Source organism: Manis javanica, chromosome 10, assembly GCF_040802235.1.
Source record: "Manis javanica isolate MJ-LG chromosome 10, MJ_LKY, whole genome shotgun sequence".
NCBI lineage: Eukaryota > Metazoa > Chordata > Mammalia > Pholidota > Manidae > Manis > Manis javanica.
In genome coordinates, this window is record NC_133165.1 from 116,511,909 (window position 1) to 116,527,530 (window position 15,622).

Here is a 15,622-nt window from a genome sequence, read left to right on the forward strand (position 1 = left end):
CGCAGTGGTGTAGGCAGCCAGGAGCCGTGGCTGAGGGAGCTGGCTGCCCAGGTACCAGCAGGTAGGTCTCTGGGGTGAGGGCGGGGTGGGGAACTGGGAAGGCGCGGACAGGAGGAGGCCAGGCGCTCAGGGGCCAGGGCTGCACTGCGGAGGCTGCATCCTGCGGGGCTGAAGTGAGGGGCAGGGGGGCTGAGTCGCTGGAAGAGCAAAGCCAGGAGGAGCCTCCTGAGAGGGCCCCTGGTCGTGCCATCTGCTCGTCTGACCAGTGTTTACTGGGCGCTTACTGCGGCTCAGGCCCTGCTTGGTGCTGGGACACAGCTGGGGAGGCAAAGGCCCAGGACCCTGTCCTCACGGGGCCTGCCCTCCTCCTGTCCCCCCAGGATGACCTGGGGCCCCCTGCACAGGAGGAGCCCTTCACTCGGGGTCCTGAGTGCCCAGGGCAGGGCCTGCCCCATGCCTCTTTGCTGTTTTGCTTGTTTCCTAAGCATTTACTGAGCGCTTGCTGTGTGCCTGACTGCGCGCATGCGAGCGATTACCATGGAGTAGTGGCCTCTGAGTGCAGAGGGCCTGAGCAGGTCAGGTGGCCACAGAGGCGTCCCTGACCAGGGCCTGGCATGGGGGGCGTGGGGAGGAGGAAAGAGCGGTACCAGGAGTGGGAAGAGGCTGCTCGCAGTGCCTGTGGGGAGGACAGAGCTGGGACAGGATGCTGGCAAGGGGAGGCGGTGGCCAGGACTGGGGGTCTGGGTGGGATGGGGGCCACTGCAGCCAGCGTTCCTTCTTTGGAGCCGCACTGTCTTATCCAGGGAATTTGTGCCCCTGGGCGCCTCCGATCCCGAGCAGTGATGGTATCCCAGCCTGCAGGGGCTCCCAGTCGGCCCAGGAGACAGACCTGGGCACGGTCTCTATACATGGTGCTGTAGGCCACGCAGGTGAGGGTGGGCTCTGGGCACCGGGGGAAGGGAGCCCACCAGGTTGAGGGGTGCTGTTCAGACATGGGCTTGGCCGGGAAGGAAGTCAGAATGTGGGGCAGTGAGGCCGTCTCTTCCCCCACCCCCGTGCTGACGAGGAGCTCCCCGTGAGCCTCCCTCTGCCCTCTGTTACTCCCGGGCCGGGAAGCCCATGTCTCTTTCTGTTTTGGGGGTTCAGTGAAGGCTGCTCATCACTCATCCGTGATCAGCCAGTGTTGCTTTGCAAGTGCTGAGTGAAGAATCGGGGGAGGGGCCCTGCTGGCACCTGGGGCTGGGGGTACAGAGAAGGGGTCTCTCCTGTCGAGGCTGGTTTGGGCCCAGCTTCTGTTCTGGGGAGCTTTCGCAGATCCTGACGTCTGGGCCCAGGGAGCAGGTGGAGTCTTGGGGTGGACCAGGCACCAGGGTTTGTACGGTCTCCGGCTCTCCATTACGAGCTCTGCTGCACGCCGCTTGGGCTGCCCGCTGGGCTGTGGTTTTCCATTCCTGCTGCACATTAGTGTCACCAGGGAGCTGGGGAAATGCCGGTACCTGGGTTCCTGCGGGGTTGTCACATGCACCCAGGGGTGGGGACCACTGCTCTAGGGCCCTCAGGCTCCATGGGGGACGGAGCAGGGCACCCATGAGCCAGCTGGGAGACAGGGTCCGCCGGAGGCCGTGTATCCAGCTGCGGGGCCCGGGCAGGCGCCGCTGGACTTGCCGCGCCAGGGGCGCAGCTGTTGGTGGAGTGGGTGGCTGCTTCCGATCGAGAGCTGCCAAGCTGAACCCAGCATGGAGAAGAATTTAGCATTTGTCCAGTTGAAAAAGACAAATAACCAAAGCTGCACTTGGAATCTTTTTCCTGACCTGGCGAACCAGTGACATTTTCTCTCCCATACGTTCATGGTGTGTTGTTGACACGGTCCTGGTGGTTTGTTGAAGGGCACTGTCCTTAACTGGTGAGCAGGAAACGCCCCTCCAGTGCAGAGGGGTGAGGAACTCAGCGCTTGCCATTTGCGGAGGACTAACATATACTCTAGTCTAGAACATATCATTAAATCACCACTAATGCTATTTAACATTTAGATTCCATGCAAGCATGGCGGTAACTTTGTAAAAATTAGCACTGTGGAAAACCCATATTTCTGGTTCTTTTTTCATTAACTATTTCAGAAACATCAGACAATAACTGATTAAACATTTAACGTTTATGCTAGTGGGTAGAATAGCTAAGAATGATAATAAAACTCTGGTATCTCTTCTTTCAGTGTACTGAGGTAGGTCTGCACATGAAGCCAGTGGGAGGGAGGGATTCGATGTGTGTGTCACAGGGAGAGTTTCCATGTAAGTGTATGCATGCATTGTTTTACGTTTATGATTAGTGTTTTTATAGCATGCTAATACAGCAATGAAGTTTTCTGTAGTTCTGTCATTTAAAATTCGTAACATACTTGAATATATTTTCATTTGCATAATTTCTAGTCTTGCTTAATTATCTGAAGGCCTCAACTCGCATGTGTGTGTTTTCCTTTAGGGACGGGGCATCAGGAGTGTGTGGGGCTTTTTATTGCCTGTATTTCCATTATGACATACTTGCCTTTTAAAATCTGTTTCAGTAAGTCCTGTCACGATTTGGGAACAGGGAGAATTTCTGAGTGCACATTCACGGTCCCTAAGGACCCCGCGGCGCTGCGTGCAGCCGTGTAAGGCCGTTCACACCCTCACCCGGCCCATGCCTCGCCTGAAGAAGGCTCCGGCCTGGCGCACAGGGCCTGCTGCCCGGCCGCCGCACACCTCTGCACGCTCCTGCCCCGCCGGGCTGTCTGGGGCCCGGCTCCCTGCGCGCTCGCTGTCTCCTGCCCTTTGCACCGCTCCCCACCTGCCCACCCAACCAAACCCAGAACGCCTTGCCAGCTAACAGTAGGCGCCCCTCCCAACTTCGCTCAGGCCCTTGCTGCCTGGACCTGGGGCTGCCTCACTGCCGCCAGGGTTGGAGGCACCACTGCACAGCGCGGGGAGATCGTTCCTTCATTCAGCAAGTCTATCGAGTACCTGTGGTGTGCCAAGCAGTGTTCTGAGTCCTTGGCTGGGGGGTGTCTGTGGAGGAGGGGGCAGAATTCCTGCCCTGATGGGGCTTGCAGTCCCGTGGGAGGAGACAGAGAGGAACAAGCACACTTTGTGGCATCTTAGAAAGTGGAAAATATGCAGGAAACAGCTGGAGCAAGGTAGGGTGGGCTGAGGGCCAGGGGGCAAGCTTGCTGTCTCAGGACAGTGGTTAGCTTGGTGACTCCGAGCCAGGACTCGGAGGAAGGGTGTGGAGGGGGCCCTGCAGGAATCGGGGCCATGTGCTCTGGGTCATTCTTGAGAGGAAGTTGGTGATCTAACGCCATGTGTGCCGTGGGGTTGCAGACAGACCAGAGCCCCTGTTGGGTGGAGCTGAGCCTGAGATGAAGTGGGGGCCGTGGCAAGGGGAAGTAGCATTCTGAGGCCCTAATGCTGCGGAGGAATGGGGCGCCGTAAGAAGAGGGTGCTGCCCTGGCATATGCCTGGTGGTGCTGGCTAAGGAGGCCTAATTAGGGGAGGCTCAGCTGGGTGGTTTATTGACGGCTCACGGAAGGCACTTTGGGCATGCCTGGCATTTCAGTACACACGTGGGGACTGGCGGTTGTTTTTGTCGCTGTTGTAATTATGTGAAGTGGTTTGCTTTCTGGAATATTAGCATTCTCTCATTTTTCCAGGAAGTGCAGGCCGGTGGGAGTGATAGCCACACGTTTCCTCAGGAACAGGGACTCGCTGTCTGGCTCGTGCGTGTATTTTGTCAGCTGGACCGTGCTGGTGACTGTGCCCCTTTCCAGCCTATGGTAATTAATTAGCAGATGTTGCTCTGAGGGACCCTCCTTGGTGTTGGTGAAGATGGAGGACAGGTGGCACCTGTGACATGGCAGCGGGGATGGAAGTCGCTACACCTCCTTGCAGGTGGCTTGCAAATGAGGCATCAAGAACGTGGACTGTATTTAGTGTCCTGGAGCCAACAGTCCTGTTGGAGGAAAAATCAGACATTCTGCCCCATATTTTAGAATACTGGACAGTTGGAAATAGAATGTTCAGTAAAAGGGGAAAGGTTAAATGTGAATGCATGTAAATATAAATACATGTGCTGGAAGGCTGTGGAGCCGTTGGGATCTGTGTTTTTGGAGTAGGGTTGGTGAACTTCTTTAAGGCGTTGATAGCAAATATTTTAGCACATTCTCAGTGGGTCATAGGGTCTGTTCCACAGCTACTCACCGTGGCTGCTGTAGTGTAAAGGCAGCCATATGCAAATCTACAAACAGGCATGGCTTCGTTTCAACAGAATTGCATTTAAAAAAGTGGGTGATGGGCTATAATTTCTCGACCTCTGTAGTAGGACAATTCTTAATGACAGTGGGAATATAGTCATGATTTTAAAGTGGAATATGTCAGCACAGAATGTTGGATAAGGGAAATTTCTTAAAAATTATATGAAGAGGACTAAGCATAAAAGGTTACTATATTGGACTGCATTAACATGAGGGACTTCTCTTCATCAGAAGACATCAGTCATTAATGGGAGACGAGGAGGAGGAGGAGGCATTCACAACAGGACTCAGAAGCGGGCTGCAGTAGATGCCCGTGAGTCGGTAGGGAAAGGGGACCGACTGCTCGGACTGCTGTTGTGCGTGTGCTCCACAGGCCACATCTGCTGGTCTGGGAGACGCAGGGTACAGCTCCCTTCTAGCAGCTACCACTGCAAGCCCGTCAGAATGGCTAAAATGGAGCAGTCTGACAACACCTAGTGTTGACAAGCCCCTGGAACAGTGAGCGCGTTCACGTACTCGCAGTGGGAGTGTAATTGCTTCGGAAAATTCTTAACTTCAGAAATCTTTCAAAGATAATGCACGCCCGTAGTTCCACCCCTGGGTGTGTACTTAACAGAACATATATCCTGTGCCCTAAAAGGACGAAAGTGTTCATAGCCCCACTGGGAACAAGCCAGGTGTCTCTGTCAGCAGTAGCGTGGGGTTTGTATGCACTTTATGTGTTACAAGATGAATGAGCTTTTCAAACATAATGTTGAGTTTCAACAGCCAAAAAGATAATCTGATTCCATTTATACAAAGTTCAGAAATAGGCAAAATTTATCCCAGTGCCAGAAATCAGGGAGTTACCTCTGAGGAGGAGGTAAGGGACAGTAACTGGGAGGCCCCCAAGGGTCCCTGGGATGTGTTCAGATTGTGATAATTCTCACATGCTATTCCCACACAGACGTGCACATATGCACGTGCATTCACATGTAGGTTATATTTCAGTATGTCCACTCAGAAGAAGTTTGAAGGTGTGGCCCAAATGTGCTGAAACAGAGGTGGGGAGAGTATATTTTGTAACACAGAATAGATGCAAGGGGAAATGCCTTAAGGAAAAAAAGGGGAGCGTGTATGCTCACACAGCTGAAAAGACGTGTCTGGATCCAGGCTGACTTGGTCTTCGGGGCCCGACCTTGATGAGGTCAGGTCTCCTTTAAGTCCACTCTTCATGGTGGACCTGCGGGTCGTGGTTCTCCCTTGTGATCACAGGGTGGCTGCCAGAGCTCCACACTGTACACGTTCTCATTGATTCACAAGCAGCAGCAAAGGAAAGGCTTGGGTCTGGCTCTTGTGCCTGCTTTGGGTCCCCTCTCTGCCCCTGGGCCTGTCAGTCACTGTGACCAGGGAGGGCCAGTCAAGATCTGTCCTGAAGGAAGGGGATTACCTGTCTCAGGTGATACATGGGTTGAGAATAGGGAGACGTGGTTCCCAGAGGGCCTTTAGGGCTCTGTTTGAACCAAGGATACATAAATGTTTGGCAGTTTAGCAGCAGACACAGTGACGTCTACAGCAGGTGTGGGAGCGCTTTGAAAGGCAGAAAGCATGTATCGGGTATGTCAGTTTGTCCCTCCTCGCACTCGCCCGTGCATGGATTCACTTGGTGAGGGCTTGGCTGGCACGTTGAGGGGCCGCTCTGAGGGGGCCTCGTGCCCAGTGCAGCTGGGGCTCCGAGGGACGGGCCCCACCTCTGGGGTTGGGTCAAGCTTCCTGGAGAAGTTGCCTTTGAAAGGATGCTGGCGGGATGGGCAGGTGTGGCCAGGTACAGCTTTAGAATGTCCAGGGAAGATTAGGACGGACCTTCCTTATACAGGACAGAAGTGCTGAGTACAAAAGGAAAACTTTGTAAGTTGAACTTCTTGAGAATTAAACGTCTGCTGTTTGAGACTTTTATGAATAGTCAAGCCACAGAGTAGGAGACTATAATCACAAGGCATGTATTTAACAAAAAGATTTGTATTTAGAATGGATGCAGAACTCACAAAACTCACTGAGATGACAGTCTCGTGAAAAAATTGGGTGAAAGGTTTGAACAGACACTTCACCGAAGGGGAGCAGCAGGGGGTGAGGGGCCATGCGGAGACCTCCAGGTCCTTGCTCATTAGGAGGTGAGACCACCACCACTCGGTTGAATGGCTGATGTTTGATGATTGACAGCACTAAGTGTCAGGGAGGGTGGGAACATCTGAAAGTCCCATACTTTGTTAGGTCGAATGTAAAGTGGTGGAAATGTAAATCTTTGGAAGGTGGAATGTAAATCTTTGGAAAAAGATCTGGCGGTTTCTTGGAAAACTAAACATACATGTACATTATGACCTGGCGACTTTACTCCTAGGTGTTTAATCAGGAGAAAATAAACGTATATCCGTAAAAATCTGTGCAAGGATATTTATAATAAGCTTTCTTCAGTGCAGCCCCAGGCTAGAAACAACCCAGGTGTGCAGCAAGTGGCTTCACAAACCATGGTGTACCCAGGCGGTGGAGGGCTGCTCAGTAGGAAAAGGAAGGGACTGCTGCTTTGTGCACCAGTTTGGGTGAATCTCAGAAGACAACAGGCGGAGAGGGGGAAGCCTTACACAAAAGCGTGGGTCTTTATGATTCCGTTTACGTGAATCTCTGGGGCAGGTGGCAGAATGCATGGTGGGGGGGATGAGCGGCTGCCTGGGACCGCTGGTTGAGAGGGTGGGGTGGACTCCGAGGGCATGGGGAAGGGCTGGGGTGGTGCTTGCACAGCTATACCCTCTTGTCAAATGTCTTGGAATTCTACTTAAAAGAGGCACCTTATATTTAATATGTAATGTCAATAATGCTGATTTAAGGAGTGGAAAAAAGAAGCAGAAACCATATAAAACCTGGGGCTGTCTGGCCCTGGAGTCTGGGCTCTTCCCTGCTGCCTCCTGCCACTTGGCCTTTTCTGGTTTCAAGTCCACTTTCTGTATCAGGCCTGCAGCCGCCAAAGCCCATGAATCTTTGGAGAGAGAGAAGGTTTGCATAGGTGACACCTCAAGGTGTGCAAATGAACACACGTATGTATCGTTGTGTGTACGTGTATGAACATGCATGCACATGTAGCTACAGCTATCATGAGACCACACAGATGCCTGAATTCTTCCTGGTAGGTACATGAGGCATCAGGAGAGGGGTGGCTTCTCCTCTCTATCCTGCTGTAGGAGAAGCATGCATGCGGGCCTGCTGGGGAGGTTGGGCTGCCTCTTTCGTGGCTGCAGATAAAGGGGGCCACTCAGCAGGGCTGCAGGTACCTGGCCCACAGCCCCTGTGTAGTGCCCTCTGAGTGGTGCTGATTTTATTCCTGTCTGTCTCCTTTCTCACAACTCACTGGTGCTCTTGTCTATGCCAGATTTTAAGACACCAGCTCATTTAAGACGTGAGCCCTTTTATTTCAAGCTTTTAGTAGAGATTCCATGAATTAGCGTTAACCAAACATACTTCTGGTTCTTGTGTTTTTTTCCCCAGGGTTACCTTCCTGCCAATGCAGACCGAAGACCATCCACTCTCCAAAGAAAACAAAAAGAATATTTTGCTTTTATCGAGCATTACTACGATTCCAGGAATGATGATGTCCACCGGGACACATACAGACAGGTAGGGAACCTTTTTCTTTTTTTGTGTTATATGAAGCCCTGTGACTTGGTGACTCCTCGTAGGAGGAAATGTCTTACCTAGCATGCCCCTGATTGGGTCACACATACTTATTTTCTAATGAATGAGTAAATTTGAAAACAGTTAATGGCATACTTGTAATAGCAGGGTTTTGCTTCTAGTTCCTTCTACAAAGTGAACGGGGTGTTTTAAATTGCAGTAGTGAAACTGATGCCTGAGACCTGCCTTGGGTGGTGGGGGGTTTTGTGTCTCAGGGAGGCGCTGTGTGACCTGAAAGTCCAGGGGCAGGCGTTTTACTGGGTCGGGTCAGGGGAGAGACTCCACTGGGCTCCCGGGACATTGTGCTGTGAGTGCTGTTAGGGACGTGATTTAGACGGAAGGATCAGCTCAGTGCCGGGGACACAGGTCAGTCTGAAGCAAAAGGTGTAGCCAGTTTATTGTTTGCATTATTTAGTTTCATACAAAATGGGTAAAATTATGGCTTCTTGAACAGTTGACAGGTGGTGTGCATAGTGGAGAAATACTTGAAATTAATTTACAGTTCACAGAGCCTTCAGAATTCACTGCTGGAATATTCTTCGAGGCCTTTATAATGCTCACTCTTTGTATCATGTGAAATTCAAAATGGTTTGTGCTATGGTTAAACTGAAAGGCAGTTTTCTGTTGGTAGCACCTCCTCCCATTTCTGAAACCAGCTCTGACCGTCCAGAGACGCAGGTATTGCTGTTCCCCTCTGGGGAAGGGCTGTCCTCTAGGTGAGGCAGCATTCCCGAATTTTTCTACCTCGGATACAGTCTGTCCACATCTCTGTGCCATTTGGTGTAGATTCCAGAGACAGGCTCTGTTCCTCTGGGTGGCGATCAGAGGTCCTTTAAGTTAAGGATTCTCGGAGAGCGCCTCCTTGTAGACGGGCACAGTGGAGGCCCAGAAGGAAGGCCGCCGTGCCTGGGAACCGTGTCCCTCCCCCCAGGGGCCTCTCCGCCTCCGGCCGGTGTGCCTGTGCTGGAACCTGTCCCGTGTCTCCTGCCTGGGCGGCCCCCAGGCCACAGGACCCGGCCACCCAGTCACTCCGGGAGCAGATCTGACACCGTTGCCTCTGTGTTTGGTCAGAGACATGTTACCTGGTTTACTGTTCCATTCCACTGGTTCTGGGTAATGGGTAAATTTGGTGCTCTTTTGAACATGTTTTTGATGTATGCATTCAAGGACAAGATTTCCAAAGGATGACACTAGCATTTATCTGCGAATTTACCAAGCTGTGTTCCATTATGAATTTCTTAAGGGAAAGTTAATTAAATACGGGTTGCATACATCTTTATTTGGTTACTATGATAGATAATGAAAAGCTTCCATATTACTGCAGATTCCCACAGTATTTCTCCATTAATGTAACTGGGGAGAATGTAACCCGCGGAAGTATGCCAGTGGCCCCTGCGCTGCTGCCGAGTGAGCCTGCCCCTCGGGAGCAGCCGCCGTGCTGTATGGCCGCGCCCGTCTCAGGCCGGTCCTTCAGTCAGGAGAGCTCGGCTGGGGCTGAGGCTTGGGTGCCCTGGTCTCTCCCTGCCGCCAGTCACGGCATTTGGCCCCATGCAGACCTCCAGCGCCCGCTGCTCTGCATGGGGTGTGCGGCCTGCCTCCCACCTGCGGGTGTGGCAGGAGCCAGGCCAGCGTCTGTGGCCCCTGCCGCCGGTGCCCTCGGCTCATGGGTCCAGCGCTTACTCTTAGCTGAAGGGTTGTGTCCAACGCATGCGGAGTTGGTGGGAGTTAAAGATCTGTCGGGCGGGTCCTCGCCCCTCCGGAGCTCGGCAGGCCATCATGGTCTCCCCTGCTCACCCAGTCCCGTACGTGGGGGCACTTGGAGCCCGCACGTCTGACCTTGCATGGTGCCCCCTCTACGTCGGACCTCCTCCTCCTGATGGCGCAGATGACACCAGGGCGTGAGCTCCTCAGTGAGGTGGCTCCTCAGTGAGGTGGACAGACGTGGCATGTTGGGAGCTTGCCGTGATGTCAGCTCTTAGTTTGGCTGCCTCCTGAGCCTGCAGGTGCATCTCTCTGTTGGGGTGGGGACTTTGTGAGGATTCTCGTGTCAGGTGGCACTCAAGCAGAGATCAGCCCGTATTAACAGAGATTTTTAAATGCTTCCTTTGAAAGTGCCCTGGATTCCCTGTGGACTTTGTGAAGTGGAGAAAAATGTGGTCTGGGTTCCAAGAAAGAAGCTGTCACAGCTAAAACCTTGTACACTATTGATGTACTTGAATTGCTCCCCATGTCAGAGGCTGGAAATCGATGTTTACTAATTGCTATGGATTATGTTACTAAATAGCTGAGGGCCTGCTTTGTTCCTGATCATGCAGCAGCCAGTGTGTGATTGGGAAATGTCAGGCAAGCCCGGCATGCCAGGATGGGGACAGCCCATTCAGACAGAACCTGGCACCTCCCTGGGAGGAGAACACAGTAGCAGAGAGAGCTGGAACCTTGAGAGGGCAGATCAAGGCCCAGGGTCTCCCCCTTGCCATTATTAAGTATCGGTTTTTGATTGCAATGCTTGTAAGATTGCTATCTTTTAAAATAACCCTCATCTTTCTCCTTTATCTCCAGATCCACATAGACATCCCTCGAATGAGTCCAGAAGCATTAATACTTCAGCCCAAGGTGACAGAGGTAAGAACTGGGGTCCGGGAATCCTTGCAGAGGGCATTTTCCTTGTTGGGGGCGGTGCCTAAACTGTTGGTGCAGTTGACAATCTTCACCCACAGCAGGTTTGGGGTTGCCCTTGAGGGCATAATCCCCAGGAGGAATTGCTAATTGTTCTTAAAATATTTTCATTGTGTGATATTGATGATACAAAAGAATATAGGTAGCGTGCATGTGTGCGTGTGTGTGTGTGTACACACACCGGAATGTTCTGCCCACCACACGACAGAGACCCTGGTGTGGAAGCTCTCCCGGTCCTCACTAGCTCTCCAAGCCCTGCCCCTTCACCCCGTTATATCCACAATGCTTTGAGACCTCAGTGCCTGCCGCGCCACCCCTTGAAGATGCTGCCCTGGAGCTGTGTCATTCCTGTGCACCTGAGTCTCTGCGGCTTGTTCCTTTCTTTTCTCTACACTACTTTCTAAGGTGCAGCTAGTCTGTGTGTCTAGTTGTGTAATAGCCCATTATTTAAATATCCACACCCGGCTTCTTCCTGTTGGTGGACTTGGGGTTCGTTTCTGGCATTTTACTGTTAGAAACTGTGTGGCCTGGCCCTTCAGGTGCGTTTATGCAGGTGCCCGCAGGCAAGCATTTCCCTGTGGCATTTGGGAGGGAGTCAGACTGTTGCGTTTGCACTATTGCCCGTGAGCCTGGTAAACTTAGGCTCAAGACAGCGCCAGCCTGCTTTTCAGATGGATAGGCTCCTCACGTCCCCCCTGCAGAGTGTTAGAGGCCGGGTGCCCCTGCCTGCCAGCCATTGGTAAGCCTGCTGCACGGTTTCTGTCTCTCTGGTGGGCGTCCTGACTGTGTTCCTCACTTTCCTGTCTCCGAGTGCGCTGGGGTCGGCATGTCCTCATGTTATGGACTTCGGCGCTCCCCTTCCAGAAAAGGCTGGTTCCTGTCTTCTGCTTGGTTTTCTTCCGGTTTGTTGATCTAGTTTTAGTGGTAATCGATCTTTTTTAGGGATTCTCATTTGTCCACTTGTGTGCTGTGAACTCCTTCTCCCACTCTGGCTTGTTGTTGCTGTCTTGGTGGCTGTTAATGATCAGAAGCTGCTGGTGTTGTGGACCTGTCACCCCATTCCTGCACAGGGTGCTGCTGTGTAAGTCCCGTCCTACACGTGCATCACGAGCTCTTCTCCCACATTCTCATCTGAGGGTTTCACATTTTTCCTTTAGTATCTACGTGTTTGATTCATGTATAATTGGCAGCTGTGTGTGATGTGAGGCAGGGATCTGGGTGGCTCTCTCCTGTACCGGCCTGTCCCCGCCTTGCTGATGGCTGTGTGAGCAGGTCCCATTGTGTTCATGTCCTTTCACGTTTGCACCGATGTATTTTGTGTTTCCAGTTGTCCCAGTAGTCAGGCTGTCTTCCCTAATAGCACACCCTGCTCATTCATGTGGCTTGTATGTCTTAATAAGGGGGCCGGGGAGCCCACAGTCCACCCTCCTTCCTCCGTATAATTGATTGGCTGGTCGCAGGCCTCTGCTCTTCCACATAAGCTTCAGAATCCGAGGGCCATGGTTTTCTTGTTTGGTTTTTGTTTTTAAAGTCTGTTCTCTTTATGATTGTAATTGCACTGGATCAGTAGGTCAGTTTGGGAACATTGACATCTTTATGAAATTTAGTCTTTATTTTCATGAACATGCTAATTCCCCATTTTTAAGGACATTTTTAATGCCTTTCAATGAAGTTTGAAAATTTGCCCCATTAAAGGCCCTGTGCATGTTTTATTAGGTTTATTTTCAGTTATCGTATTTTTTTTGTTGCTATTGTAAATGATACCTCTTTAAAAGATAATTTTTTATTGTTTGAAATATTTGTGTTGCATTTTGATTGCTCCAGAAGATACACTTAAAATTTTTTTGATAGCTCTTGTCTGTGCATTAAGTTTCTTGAAAAAAAAAATCCAGGATTACTAAAGCAAAAAAAGTATACCTAGATTACAGAACAGAAAGGGGGAAATTAGTTTTCCACAGAAGTAGTCATTTTGAGTCATTTTGAGACACTTCTCTTTGTCCTTTTCAATAGTTATGCATGTGTATCGTGTCTGGAAAATAAGAGATAACATATAAGCTCTTTTTTCACTTATTTTTTTTAATGGAAAATAGAGTTTGCCATGGGACCTATGCTTCATTTTTCCTTGTTTGTGTTTTTCCCCGCCATGTGACCCATTTTTGTGTACAGCTGCGCTTGCAGGCCCTTGGTTCAGAGAGGGGTCCAGTCTCTGCCTGCCTGTTGGTGTTGGGTGATCTGCTTGTGCGAGGCCCTGGCACCTCGACCCTGTTGTTGAGGCACCTCTGCCCTGGCAGCAGGCTCTCTGCTGAACCTCCTCACTCAGCTCTGTGCCGTCTTCCTGGTGCCAGCCCAGCATGGCAGGGCTTCTGGAGGCCAAGCGGGAGAGTGGGTGACTGTGTGTCGGGGGAATAAAGTGGTAAGCAAGGGGCTTTAGGAAAAGGAGAGAAATGTTGGTTTTGTGCTAACCAGGAGGCAAAATCATGTTAGTTTCTGGCATTTCAGAGGCGAGGCTCTCAGCCCCTCTGCAACCCTGGAGGCAGTTCAGGGCCGTCTCACGTGTGAGCCCATCGGCAGTGAATTGGCCCCTCCTCTGTGCTTGCTTCCACCTCGTGGTCCAGGTGGGCTGCCTCGGCTCTTTGCATCACTTCAGAGTCCACCAGCAAGAATACTAGGACGCAGAAGGGAAGGGCACACCCCCTCCTCTCCGTTTAAAGCTGTTTTGGAGAGGTTGCTGTAGGACTTCTGCTTGTACCTGTTGGCTAGACTTAGTCACGTGGTTGTGCTGGGCTGTAGGGAAGTCGGAAAGTGTAACTGATTTTTAGCTGGTCACGTGCCCCACTGAAGGTTGGGGCATCTGACTGCTCAGGTGGAAGGGTTTCTGCCCAGGTGTTTCCCCCGGTCTGTCTCACCTTTGTGTTCTTTCAGCAGGTGACACCAAGTCCTGCTGTGTAGGCCTCTACCCTGACCACCTGTCAGGTTTCTTGGCCTCTTATTCATGTCATGGCATCATCACCTGCTTTAAATGCAGAGCAGAGTTTTGGTGCCTGTCTATAGGAACGGGCTCTAGAATCACCCTCTAGAACACTCCCATCACCGTGGAAAGTTCCCTCTTGTCCGTCTGCTGTCAGTCTTCTGTCCCCACCTGCTGCCTCTGGCAGCTGCTAATCTCCAGAGGTGTGCTTTTTAAGAATCACATTGCAAAAGAGTCACACAAATTGCAGACTTTTGTGAGTGGCTTCTCTTAGCTCTTGCTTGCACATTGATCCACATTGTCAAATGTCACTGCTAAGTGGGACCCCACTTAGTTTCTGGGTCTCACTCACTAGTTGACGGGCCCTTGGCTTCTTGCCAGTTTTGGGCCATTACAAAATAGATTTGTTCTAGACCTTCATGCATAAACCTAGTGAAGGCATCTGTGCGCCCCGTCTGGTAGGTACCGGGGAATGGAGCGGCTGTTACGGTAAATGGAAGTTTAGAGACTGTAAGAGGCTGCCAGACTGTTTCCGCAGTGGCCGTGCCAGCCTGCTGCCCCTGCGCCGAGGTGTGTTCTGGTCGCCCCGCGTGCTGTTGCAGCCCGTGTTGTGCCTGTCCTTCAGCAGGTGTGTGGTGGTGTCTCACGGAGCTGTGCCCTGTGCTTCTCCTTTGACTCGTGATGCCGAACATCTTTTTGTACGCTGATTGCCGTACATACATCTTCTTTGGTGAAGTGTCTGTTCCATTTTTTTGCTCACTGTTTAATTGCTTTTAAAACCTTTAGCCTTCCTGATTCCAGACCTTCTGAGTCAGACTCTGGGGTAGAGCCTGGAAGTCCCTGTTTTATGGAAGCTCAGCCAGACTTAGAGGCCACAGGGCTTGTTTAACTGCTGTCAGGAGGGGCTTGCAGTGAGTTGGCATTGAGGACTGTGGAGGGTGGGTGGTCATTGCCCCGTGATCTGCACCTGGAAAGCAGCAGATTGGCCAGAGCCAGTGGCCTCTGCCAGGAGGTCACTGCCCTCCTCCCAGGCAGTGGTCCAAGTCCTGGGGAGGGCGGGTGCCATCTGGGCTTCTCTGCCCCCGTTGGTGGGGGCTGTGCTGTGCAGGTAGGGCCATCGGGTGACCCCGCTGCAGCTGCTCCTACCTGACCCCCCAGGGGCCCCCAGCCCTGCGTCCCTGCCATTCTCCCCTCTTCCCCCACTCTGCTCTGCCTGAGCACACTGTCTGAATGTCTGAGTCTGGCTCTGACTCCAGGGCCTCACGCAGGCTGTGGCCCAGAGCAGCTGCTCACAGGTGCTGGTTGAATGAATGACTGGACTCCCCTTTCTCTTACCCATGACCTTGGAATATCTGGGTCCTTCTGGGCCTCTCCCTGGAGGTTGCCTTGTCACACTGCCACCCCTGACGACCCCTAATGCCAGCAGCATGCAGCCCCCCGCCCCCCCCCGCACTTTGTATGCTTTGAGCCACTTACTGCCAGGTTGTGTCTGACCTGTTTATGACGTGACTAGCTCCACTGCCCTGGGAGAGCAGGCGTGTGCCCCTCGCTGTTCCTGGTGCCTGAGCGTCACCTGGTGGAACCTTACAGGACTTAGGAGAGTTTGTTGAAATTAGTAATCCATCTTTTTATCCAACATTCTTATTGGGAAGTAAAATTCATAGATTGCTGGCCATTTGCTCTTTCTTTTCTTGTCCTGTACGGAGCAAACCTGACTGACTACATTAAGATGTGCGCATCCTGCCCTGTGGGCCTCTGGCAGCTGTGGGTGGTTCTGTGAGTTTATTGAAAAACCACGTTCACGCAGCACAGCTGGGCCTTGTCTGTCATTAACTTCATTGTCTACTGAGTGACTTTTCCTCTGTAGTTATGTTACTGCCCTCTGGTTATCTGCTTCTTAGAGCAGTTTCACAAATTAGGGAAATAACATGCTTTTTCCAATTAGCCACGGAGAAGTGCTATCTCATTATATTCAAACAGACATGGCAGACAGT

General features: G+C 51.8%; 1 protein-coding gene across 8 annotated transcripts in view; it reads left to right on the forward strand.

Moving 5' to 3' along the window:
* Positions 1-15,622, forward strand: part of TBC1D22A (TBC1 domain family member 22A) — a 400,381-nt gene that overhangs the window by 87,505 nt on the left and 297,254 nt on the right. For 7 of the 8 annotated variants that reach the window (XM_073214060.1, XM_073214061.1, XM_073214056.1 and 4 more), the window contains exons 6-7: positions 7,799-7,927; positions 10,544-10,606. The exons of the other annotated variant lie outside the window; for it this stretch is intronic. In XM_073214060.1, coding sequence (XP_073070161.1) covers positions 7,799-7,927; positions 10,544-10,606 — 192 coding nt within the window. The remainder of the gene's footprint in view (positions 1-7,798; positions 7,928-10,543; positions 10,607-15,622) is intronic. 8 annotated transcript variants of the gene reach the window in all.